Source organism: Leucoraja erinacea, chromosome 5 (assembly GCF_028641065.1).
Source record: "Leucoraja erinacea ecotype New England chromosome 5, Leri_hhj_1, whole genome shotgun sequence".
NCBI classification, from domain to species: domain Eukaryota; kingdom Metazoa; phylum Chordata; class Chondrichthyes; order Rajiformes; family Rajidae; genus Leucoraja; species Leucoraja erinaceus.
Genome location: NC_073381.1, coordinates 48,701,368 through 48,713,538, shown reverse-complemented (window position 1 = coordinate 48,713,538; position 12,171 = coordinate 48,701,368). Strand labels below are relative to the sequence as shown.

At 40.2% G+C, this 12,171-nt stretch overlaps 1 protein-coding gene across 2 annotated transcripts in view; it reads left to right on the top strand.

Moving 5' to 3' along the window:
• The window catches only part of LOC129697213 (macoilin-like), an 84,859-nt gene that overhangs the window by 51,568 nt on the left and 21,120 nt on the right, over positions 1-12,171 (top strand). For both annotated transcript variants that reach the window (XM_055635545.1, XM_055635546.1), the window contains 2 exons: positions 556-682; positions 10,080-10,203. In XM_055635545.1, the coding sequence (XP_055491520.1) occupies positions 556-682; positions 10,080-10,203 (251 nt within the window). The remainder of the gene's footprint in view (positions 1-555; positions 683-10,079; positions 10,204-12,171) is intronic.

Genomic DNA, 12,171 nt, shown 5'->3' with positions numbered 1-12,171 from the left:
TGAATGCAATAGCTTATGGAACAAATACATAAATGAGCACACAACCAGTAGACCGATTATTCTCAGCCTTAAGAAGTACATGACTGTAGATGGGATCGATCTGTATGGGTTTTGGGCTCAGACCTAGTTATTTCCACTTTTGCAAGATACAGTACATCTGATGCACAATCCCAGAAGTCTTTCCAGAGTCATGCCACCATTCATGATAGTTAACTCTCTCGCTCCCACCTCCATATAGATGGCCTGTGGCTGTCAAAGTCACAACAACCTGGAATTATTATGTGTTGGTCTCGTTCCAGGTTTCAATATGTGACATCAGTCTCCTAGTGAATTTGCTGAAGTTTGCAGGACAGGAAGCATCCCGCATATTATCTGATATTTGTATGTCACGCTGAATGCTTACCAATGACATATTTTATTGTACACACTCCAGACTGTTCAGCAGTTTTTTTGCTGTCCATCTGTATTTTTACTGCAGTTATTGTGTGAAAATGCTGCAATGGCTATTTTCAGGGCTGACTTGTACTGATAAAATGTTTCTTTGTTTCTTCATAGGCTATTTCCATACTCTTTGTATGTGCAGCATTTACCTCAGATGTGTTCTGTTTTATCTTCATACCACTGCACTGGCTTTTCTTCGTTGCTAGTACATATGTATGGATTCAATACCTCTGGAACTCAGGTAAACAACGCTAAACAAGAAAGATGTCAAGAATCGAGCAATTGTACTTGTCAACAGATACCTAAATTCCCTTGGTTCCACATAAAAATAACTTTATATGACCTTATCTAAATCACTCGGTATGAATTCTCAAAAGAGAGCAATCACTTGTTTTAAACAGTGTTAAGGTAGAAAGTTGGAGTTCAATTAATATCTTGGAAGGCTTTCTATTAGAAATATGAAAAATTTTAATGAGCATTGCATTTAGCTTTTGCCAATATTCCCATTAAATTAGCTGAGATACGAGTGAATCATTCTTTGTAGCCCCACACATAAAATGGAATTTACAAATTCTTCCAAGATAAGTGCATTTTCAATGATATGCCAAAAGAAGTGAGCAAATTAATTGTTATTTGATCTATTAGCAAATGACCTCAATGTACTACCTTAACCATTTTGTTCCTATACCATTTTCCGCCATTCAAGTCTACTCCGTCATTCAATCATGGCTGTTCTATTTCTGGGGTTAGGAGGGAGAGATAGATCAGCCATGTGTAACGGGTATAGCTTGGACCCAATAGCAGCACAGAATCAGGCAGGTATAGTTGGTAATGAACTTTATTACGAAACTGTAACACAGAGTAGTAACACAGGAATGGGTACACCATACTCACACAGAGGCTCAGGATTGAGTGAGGGTTCCGAAGAGGGGCAGGCAGGAGACGTAGTCGGGATAGCGGAAAGTCCAGTAACCAGGAGATCCAACACACAATGCAAACAAACCAACGAGGGACAGACGAAAGGAGAGTCGAAGCCAGGCAGGAAGTCAAGAAGTCGCTGGAGAGTCTTGCATGAATGCTGAGAACAATCTGGCACTGTGTGAATGGTGAGGAGAGTCTATATACCGGGTTAATTGGTGATCAGAGGCAACTGAGTGCAACAGGTGAGGAGAGTTGGGCTGATGAGAGGGGAGTGGCAGGCAGGCAGGTGAGGAGAAGGAGGGACCAGTGGAAAAGTACTGGGAGGTGAAGTGGATGAGAATGAGGAGAGGGCAGACTGTGACACCATGATTGAATTCATAACTTTCAGGGATTCAGGAATATGTTCATATAATAACCATATAACAATTACAGCACAGAAACAGGCCATCTCGACCCTTCTAGTCCGTGCCGAACACATATTCTCCCCTAGTCCCATATACCTGCGCTCAGACCATAACCCTCCATTCCTTTCCCGTCCATATAACTATCCAATTTATTTTTAAATGATAAAAACGAACCTGCCTCCACCACCTTCACTGGAAGCTCATTCCACACAGCCACCACTCTCTGAGTAAAGAAGTTCCCCCTCATGTTACCCCTAAACTTCTGTCCCTTAATTCTCAAGTCATGTCCCCTTGTTTGAATCTTCTCTACTCTCAGTGGGAAAAGCTTATCCATGTCAACTCTGTCTATCCCTCTCATAATTTTAAAGACCTCTATCCCCTTAACCTTCTGCGCTCCAAAGAATAAAGCCCTAACTTGTTCAACCTTTCTCTGTAACTTAGTTGCTGAAACCCAGGCAACATTCTAATAAATCTCCTCTGTACTCTCTCTATTTTGTTGACATCCTTCCTATAATTAGGCGACCAAAATTGTACACCATACTCCAGAATTGGCTTCACCAATGCCTTGTACAATTTTAACATTACATCCCAATTTCTATATTCAATGCTCTGATTTATAAAGGCCAGCACACCAAAAGCTTTCTTTACCACCCTATCTACATGAGATTCCACTTTCAGGGAACTGTGCATAGTTATTCCCAGATCCCTCTGTTCACCTGCATTCTTCAATTCCCTACCATTTACCATGTATGTCCTATTTTGATTTGTCCTGCCAAGATGTAGCACCTCACACTTATCAGCATTAAACTCCATCTGCCATCTTTCAGCCCACTCTTCCAACTGGCATAAATCTCTCTGTAGACTTTGAAAATCTACTTCATTATCCACAACCCCACCTATCTTAGTATCATCTGCATACTTACTAATCCAATTTACCACACCATCATCCAGATCATTGATGTACATGACAAACAACAGTGGACCCAACACAGATCCCTGTGGCACCCCACTAGTCACTGGCCTCCAACCTGACAAACAACCATCCACCATTACACTCTGGCATCTCCCATTCAGCCACTGTTGAATCCATCTTGCTACTCTACCATTAATACCCAACAATTGAACCTTCTTAACCAACCTTCCGTGAGGAACCTTGTCAAAGGCCTTACTGAAGTCCATATATACAACATCCACTGCTTTACCCTCATCAATTTCCCGAGTAACCTCTTCAAAAAATTCAAGAAGATTAGTCAAACATGACCTTCCAGGCACAAATCCATGTTGACTGTTCCTAATCAGACCCTGTTTATCCAGATGCTTATATATATTATCTCTAAGTATCCTTTCCATTAATTTGCCCACCACTGACGTCAAACTAACAGGTCTATAATTATAGGTGATAGGAGCAGAATTAGGCCATTGGCCCATCAATTCTACTCCGCCATTCAATAATGGCTGATCTATCTCTCCCTCCTAACCCCAGAGATAGAACAGCCATGATTGAAAGATGGACGAAATGGCCTAATTCTGCTCCTATCATTTATGAACATGAATACCATGGGCTCCACTATCTTAGTAGACAGGAGGGGTACACCACCAACTGCAAATTCCATGCACATCTCTTCATCTTTATTGGGTCAAATTCACTTGGTGTGGAATATAAACACTGATTTAGAGCTGTTATGCTGCATGGCTTGTCCCTTTACTGTAAGGACCTTGTAATAATAAAATGCAAACTAAGAAAAAGCTGGCACACAGTTTAGTAATCCTTGTTAATTTATGGAATAAATTGCCACCTGGACTGACAAAGCTAAATATAATTAACTTACTCACAATTGAAATAAGCACCTTACTGATTTAAAATAGAATGCAACAGAAAATAAAAGAAGGATAAAATTAATAATGTATCAAACCTTGTATCACATTTATGAAATTAGTGTGACAGCTTGAATATCCTTTACTTATTCTTTTCTCCTCAACAACCAATAAAAAAGGATTAGATAAAATAGCAAATTAAATCGCAACGTTCATTGTTGTTCTGCCAGCAGTCCCGGCCTTTAATCATGATTTTCTTTAACCTTCCTATATATTCTCCTTCACAGAGATACATTGGAGATTCATTAGAATGATACAAGGACTTAAAAGGTTAAATGATGAGGCTACGTTGCATAAATTTAAACTGTATTTTCCTGAGTCTGAAGATATTCCAAATGGGGCATTTAAATTGTTTTTAAAAAACCTGTCCCTTTAGCTGTTTGAGAACCAATTCAAAGAGTGTGGTCTTATAATAAAAATCAATTTCATTGCAATTTAATTATGAAGTACATTTTTCCATTAAGCTTAGTTTAAACATAAAGACTTTAAGACTTTTGCCTTCCATCACAGTAAGGAGGTGCCTGGTGAACTCACTGTGGTGGATGTTAAATTTGTGTTTATTGTGTGTTTTTGTTATTTTAATTATATGTATGACTGCAAGGCAACGAAATTTCGTTCAGACCGAAAGGTCTGAATGACAATAAAGGATACTTTGACTTTGACTTAAACTTTGAAACATGGAACTATTTCCCCTGAAAGGTTGAGATGAATAGATACTTGTTCAGTAAAATTATGGAGGGATGTGGATAAAAAACAGCTAAATGGAATTGAGAAATAATGGGACATTTTCTAACTGAGAGACGAGAGCAAGTGAGAGTTGGCAGACCTGGAGAACAGTGTGGAGTTTGCTGTTGTATGATTGATCTTGCTGAACTATTAAAAAGTGTACTTGAATGAGATTAATCAAAACCTGAAATTTAAAAAAAATGAGTACCTTCCTTAACCAAAGTTTTCCTTTCTCCAGTGCATTGACTCAGGCTAATTTGTTGTGCTATCTTGCAGCATTGGTTATCCTTCTCCTGGGAATTTGACCATGAGGAACTGCAGACTATCAACTTCAGGGACCCTACAACTATCTATTCCAAATGCCCACACATAGACACTTTCCAGAGGAGAATAATGTGGCATGATTTTCAGGGGCATGGAGTGCTACTGTCACAATTTAAGATTTGTTACTTTAGCATTGACCTGCCATTAAACCTGTGGCTCTCCTGGCTTGTACATCCGATTTCTCCATAAACCTCACAGTAGCTCCACAGTGGAGTTATTGGGACATTTATATTAAGATGCTAAACATTCCATTATAGAACAAGGAATTTACCGAGATTACAATATCATGTGATGACTGGCAAGTTTTAAATGATCATCCTAGCATTTAAGAAGATGCTTTCTCTGGTAGAGGTCATTTATTTGGTAATTCGCAAGTATAGTGGCATCAAATAAGTGGCACAGTTGTGTAGCTGGTGGTGCTGCTGCCTCACAGTGCCAGACACCCGGGTTTGATCCAAACTGTGTGGAGTATGCACATTCTCCCTATGATCACGTGGGTTTCCTCTGTGTGCTCCGGTTTCCTCCCACATCCCAAAGAAGTATGGGTTGCCCCTTTTCCGGGGTTACGTCCGTGCCCGGGTGGGATTAGAAAGGGAATACGCCCTGTCTGTGGGCACCCTGAGGGAGTTCAGGGACCGCTGGGCTCCGCAGGGTGTTGAATGTATCCTCAATAAGGATTGTATCATAATTGTATAATAGTTTAGTATGGATATATGTTTGTATTGTATTTATGGTGGTGGGTTCTGGCTTGTTTTATTGTAGTGTAAATATTATTTTTTAATAATTGAATAAATTTTTTGAAAACAAAAAAACAAAAAAAAAGAAGTATGGGTTTGTGGGTTAGTTGGCCTCTGTAAAATTGCCCCTAAAGTGGATGCAACAGTGGGATAACAGTGAACTAGTGTGAACGGGTGGACTCAGTGGGCTGAAGAGCCTGTTTCTTTGCTGTATCTTTCAATCAATTCAATCAATCAACAAAGGACTAATTTTCACCATCCGTGTGAACTCAGCAGGTGCTGATGCTATTTTAAGATCAAAATGATGACAAAGAAAAGCCTCCATACTAACCAGAATAATTACTGATGAGGTCAAAGTGGTGAACTAACTGCATGCACCAATTGAGATGGCCAGTAATGCCTGAGAAAGGAATAAATATTTTATCCCTTTACCTGCTGGGAGATAATCAACATGGAGAGGCTATGATTCATTGATATAATTTTAACGTTCTGGTCTCAAACCACAGTAAGATGTTCGAGTATGAGTGTTCCTGCATTTAATGAGACATCACAGAGATTTGATTGAAATATTTTTACATAATGAAATAATTAGACAGGTTTAATGTTGTTACTGAAGCTAAGGAGTCCAGAATGGATATGTGTTAAATAGACATTAAGCAAGTTTAGATGTCAGTAGGGTTTTTTTTACAGTTAACAACCTTTGGAAAAAGTTGCCGGCGATTGCAGAAAGCATGGCTTTGCTGCAAGCATTCGGGAAGGAACAGGATAAGTTCCTGAGAGTGGCCAACAAGTCCACATGGAGAAGATGTGAGGGTCACTTCGCATCATGTATCTAGTTGGTGTGATTTCCTGAAACGTGTTTGATTGCCTTGAAAGCCGCAGGTTGTTTTCTGAATTGACCAGACGTATTTTGGCGCTCAGAAGGGTTTCGTTAGTTTAGTTGGCCTGAATGACTGTGAAGATAGAATGGAAATGATGGTGTACAGAAGTTATATTCTGTTTACAAAGAATAGATTTTATTGTCCGGCTGGTGTTGTCCTTGACATTCCTTTGGTTTTATAAGTTTCCAGTTTTAATAGAGGTAGAGAAAAGGACTGAAACAGTATGCACAGAAGCTTACTCTATAGGTTGTGCCAATTTACAAGCCATGAGATGTTATGGCAGATGTGTCCACTTTGTGAATATAATCATCACACTCCATTTGTATCTCATCTCTTATTTCAATCAGTTGCAGAAGCTCTATGTAATTTTACCTGGGGGACTGACATGTGGGAACACATCCATTGAGCAGTTGACATACATTAATTTTAAGGAGAATTAAGGAATGACACGCATTTATAAAACCCCTTTAACACTCAAAAGTATTCCAAATATCTTCACAAGGATGTAGTAAAAGAAAATGAGCGTCAAAGCAGGAAAGACTAAAACTTCCTGTGGCACTAAACAGCATTTCTCCCCAGTGCTGCATTGCATTCAATAGTCTCAATTATCAATTCATTAAGAATCTGGGCTCATTTCTGATTCTTTCTTCGGTTGTCATACCTACTCTTCCTTTCCTTCGAGTTCCGCAATATCTTGATGTTTATCTAAGCTGCTGGTACTACCTAGTTAATTCAACTGACCGTTAAATGTTGCAATTACAATTCTCAACAGCAGAAGTTAATGCTTCCCCTCCTGTGCTTTTCTATAACCAGACTGAATGGCAGGCAGACTTGAGGGCCTGCTGGCCTAATCTTGCTCTTATTTTCTTGTATGGCCTCATTAGCATTTATCCTTTTGTCATTACCAACTAGAAAAGGAATCTGGTCCATGTTGGTGCTTTTGCTGTGGGACACTGAGAACTAATGACTTTAAGGTTATCCCATATGTGTTTTCTTACCATCCCCGCTCTTCATTTCCTTCACGTGCCACTCTATCTTGATGGTTTTCCCAGCTATTCCAACCTACACACCTACTTAGTTCATCCAACAGAATTTTAAATTATGCAATTATCATTTGCAATTCCAATATCATTACGCAACATGGGAGTTATTTTTAGCCAAAGATATTTGAATGAACTATCTCAGTTATTTGCAGAATTGCTGGAGTAGGCGTGTGGCAGAATTTTTGAGTCACGAACAGCAATGTGATTCAATGAAATGGATTAATAAAATGCAGGTTCAAAATAATGGGCTGGAATAATCACAGTTTAATTTCTATCAACCAATTGCTTTAAGAAAAGCAGGCATTTTCTTCCAGTCTGTAACATTCCATGAATTATTAATTTGGCCATTTGAATCGTCAAGGTGTCATTTCCATAAACAGACTTACAGAGCAGAGTCTATGGAAGAGTCTATTTGACTTATTTTTATTAACTGATTCATAAGCTTCATGAAGCTTTCACATTGCATTTACTTCCTCAGTATTTACTTGATATTTGCTGATCCCATATGTAAATTGAATTTCCCGTGGGCTGTACCCCTGAGCCATCGAGTGTCAGCTATACTTTCTACAACAGAACCTCTGACTACTTCGGAGCATATTTGCTACTGTTACAGTATTGTCCACTAATGGCAGCAAAACACAAGTAGTCCCCTTGATATTCCGGCAAATGTAGAATGTAGGCTGCATTATCTGTTGTTTGAACATCTATTAGTTCAGGTGAGTGCCTGTGAATTGTGGGTCCAAATACTCTGAAACTCAAGGCTGAATTTTTCCCTTTACTCTGCTTTAGAGATAGCACACGCCGTTGACTCTTACACTTTCCTTGTACTCTGTATATTCCTTAGCAGCACAAGCTAATCCCCCTGGTGAGAATCCCTGAGGCCTGTGCGTGTTTCCTCTCTGATGTCGTGGAAGTCTCCAGTTTGCTACTTCCATCAGGGATTTTCTCAGGTAGACTCAGACAGCTGGTGCAACATTTGGAGTTTCATCCTATGACAGTGAATAAAAGGATTCAGAGGTTCATTGCGCAATGAATTCCTATATTGCGAAATACAGTAGTTCATTATAACATATGCAGTTAATGAACTTCTCAAACATACTCGGTGTGAAGGGTAATTTACATAGCTCTTAATGTTGGAGGATAAATAGTGTTGTTTCTAATGATGCTCATTGTTTAAAATAGGAAGTGGATGGGATGTTACCTTGCTTACTTACTCCTTTCAGTTCTCTGAACATTTCCAGACACTGTTTACAGTTCTAGTGTTACACAGATTCTCGCAGTGTCTGAAAATTCCCTTCACGGTTGTCCCAGATTTCCTCCCTTGGGCACAAAACAACATCTCTCTCCTTTGATGCATTTCATTCAAGAGCCTCCATGATCACTTCATTAACAATCTGTGTTCATTTCTAATTTGTTTTTTTGGTTACCATCCCCACTCTTCGTTTCCTTCATGTGCCACACTATCTTGATGGTTTTCCCAGCAATTCCAACTATACACTGCTACTTAATTCATTCAACAGACTTTTAAATTATGCAATTATCATTGCAATTCCAATATCATAATACAACATGGGAGTTATTTTTAACCAAATAAATTTGAATGAACTATCTCAGTTATTTGCAGAATTGCTGGAGTAGGTGTGTGGCAGAATTTTTGAGTCACGAACAGCAATGTGATTTAATGAAATGGATTAATAAAATGCAGGTTCAAAATAACGGGCTGGAATAATCACAGTTTAATTTCTATCAACCAATTGCTTTAAGAAAAGCAGGCATTTTCTTCCAGTCTGTAACATTCCATGAATTAATAGTAATTTGGCCATTTGGATCGTCTAGGTGTCATTTCCACAAACAGACATGTAGAGTAGAGTCTATGGAGGTAACTAATTCATAAGCTTCCCAAAGCTTTCACATTGTATTTACTTCCTCAGTATTTACTTGATATTTGTTTCCACTATTCCAACTGAGCGTTCCATTACAATGCTCACCTTTAGACTGATCTTCTCAATAAATTTAGAAACATTCTTCAGATTTGCTTGCCTCGCTGTCTACCATACCACATACCTCAATAAGGCAGGTTTTCTAAGGCAGGAAGGCCTCCAGCACCACCATTTGAAGTAATATATTGATCTTTCTATTTCATAAGCCCCATCTAAGTGTTAGCTTCTTCCTATTATTCAGTAGTAAGAGTATTCAGCAATTCAGTAAACAATTATTGGAGGACATAGTTTTGTCAGAGGTGGAAAGTTTAAAGAAAATGTGTGGGGCACGTTTTTTTACAAAGTGAATGGTGGGTGCCTGGAACACACTTGCCAGGGAGGGTGGTAAGGGTGCCAGGGAGGGTGGTAAGGGTGCCAGGGAGGGTGGTAAGGGTGCCAGGGAGGGTGGTAAGGGTGCCAGGGAGGGTGGTAAGGGTGCCAGGGAGGGTGGTAAGAGCTGATAGTAGTAATGGGCCTGTACCTATGTATTACATTGAAATTGCAAAATTTGAAAGAACAATAGATTGACAGAGAAATATGAGTAACAATGGACTTCTGATTCATTTTCTACAAAATTACTTTGGAAATCAAATTTATGCTTGACCCACATTCTGTAAAATATGTCAACATGCTATGGCGAAGCAGACTTCATGATTAATTAAATTATTCGTTTGTAATTGAATTTATGAATGGTAAATGACCAGATCCCTTTATCCATTTTCTAAAACAATTTATTGTTTCCTTGCAGAAAGGGGTGTTTGCTTGTCTACTTTGTCACTTTGGATACTTTTTATTTACATAGAAGCAACATTCAGGTTCAAGGATTTGAGAAATTACAACGCCTATCTTTGCCGGCCATTTGCAGCCCATTGGTAAGTCAGAGAATACGGCAAGTGTTGGACTTTATGAGATGGTGCAAATGTAACCGGATATATGAAGATGACAACTAAATATGCTATTTGTCTTATGATTTCATGCTATTGTGTTGCTGTTCATGGTGTTTCAGAGATTTCAAAAATTGTCCTCAGAGATTTCTCCACTAAGTATCAATGTCGGTACATATTAGATGATGGAACTCAAAATGGATTCAAGGCTTATCTGAGCGTTTTGTGTGCAGCAATTGCTATTGTGTGATTCAATGAATTACCAATGTCCACATTTTCGATTTGCAGATTAAGAATTCAAAAACTCTGTTCCCTAATACAGTGATGCAGCTGGGAAAACTGCTGCCTCACAGCTTCAGAAACCCATATTCCATTCAGACCTCTGGTGCTGTCTCTATAGACTTTGCACGATCTCCCTGAACTATGTGTGTTTCTTCCACATGTTCCAGGTTTCCCCCACATCCCAAAGATAGTGTGGGTTAGAAGGTTAACAGACCACAGCAATGTTGTAATCTGCCCTCCTAATGTGCAGGCTAATGCTGCATGTTAGGAGACCAGCTGACAAGAATGAGGGGAGAATACAATGCAATTGTTGTAAATGGGTGCCCTCCTAATGTGCAGGCTAATGCTGCATGTTAGGAGGGGAGCTAATTATTTATAATGAATAGCCATTGGTTAAAATTGGGAATTTAAAATGGAGCAATAATCACTGCATTTTCATCCAACCACAAAGAAAAGTGCTGGAATCAGTCAGCGGGTCAAGCAGCATCTCTGGAGATCATGGATAGGTGATGTTTCCAGTCGAGATCTGCTTGAGACTCAAGACTTTGTGTCTTTTTTTCTAAACAAGTATCTGCAGTTCCTTGCATTCATAAAAAATGGCCTCCTCTGATAATGGGAGTTAAAACTGCTGCGATCAGTGTCTCCACTCACATTCCATCCCTACTTAAGCCCCTATCGTACTGTACAAGGTAATTCACTAGTTTTCCCGAGTTTTTCCCTGATTCGAACTCGGAGAATGTCCGTAGCGGGTCTGTAGGAGTTTGTGGATGTCTCGTAGAGGCTCGTAATGCTGACGGTAGGTACTCGGGACACCCGTAACATCACTGCAAAAAATGTCCACGAGTAAAAAAATACTTGTGATGAAGAAAAAGGTTACTTTTTATACCTACCGTTAGCATTACGAGCTGCTACGAGATCCAGGGTTGGCGGCGGGGGGGCTGGGTGGGGGCGGAGGGAGGGCATAGTGGGGGAGAGGAGGGAGAGAGGAAGGAGAGGATGGGGGAGAGAGGTGAAGGGTGGGGGGTGGGGTTGAAGCAGGCGTGCATGAGTCGAGCCGCGGGCTGTGAATGCTCATTCTCTGCAAAGATCCTATAGCCGCTTAGCCGCTATGGGATCTTTGGTTATTTCTGCGCAATTTGAACAACGGGGAGGGTTGCAGCGGGGAGGGAGGGCGGAGTGGGGGAGAGGAAGGAGAGGATGGGGGAGAGAGGTAAAGGGGGGGTGGTTGGAGCGGGCGTGCTGTGAAAAATGGGGGCGTCTTTGAGGCAGAGGCAGTCGTCAGCAGCCGTTATGGTCGCTGGCCAGCAGGAGGCGACAAAATAAGTGAGTGGGGGGGGGGGGAGAATTTTATTAAAAAATGGGTACATAAAAAGAAAAAATGTTTTGAGGAGTGCAAAATTGGATGTAAAAGTGAATGAGCTAGCGACATGAAAAAAATGACAGAGTTTAATGACGGAATGCTGGCGTAGCAGGGAATCAAAGGCCGAATGTGGCACCCACAAACGCACACAGCCAGAAATCTGTGGATCACATGCACTTTTATCACAATGCGATGTAAGTCTAGCATTGCTTCTGCCAGAACTGCTAACACTAGGGTACAGGATTGCCAAATTACTAAGATGTTTACTAAGATGCTGACCTCCACTCAGTTCGCAATAACCAACCCGATCTCCC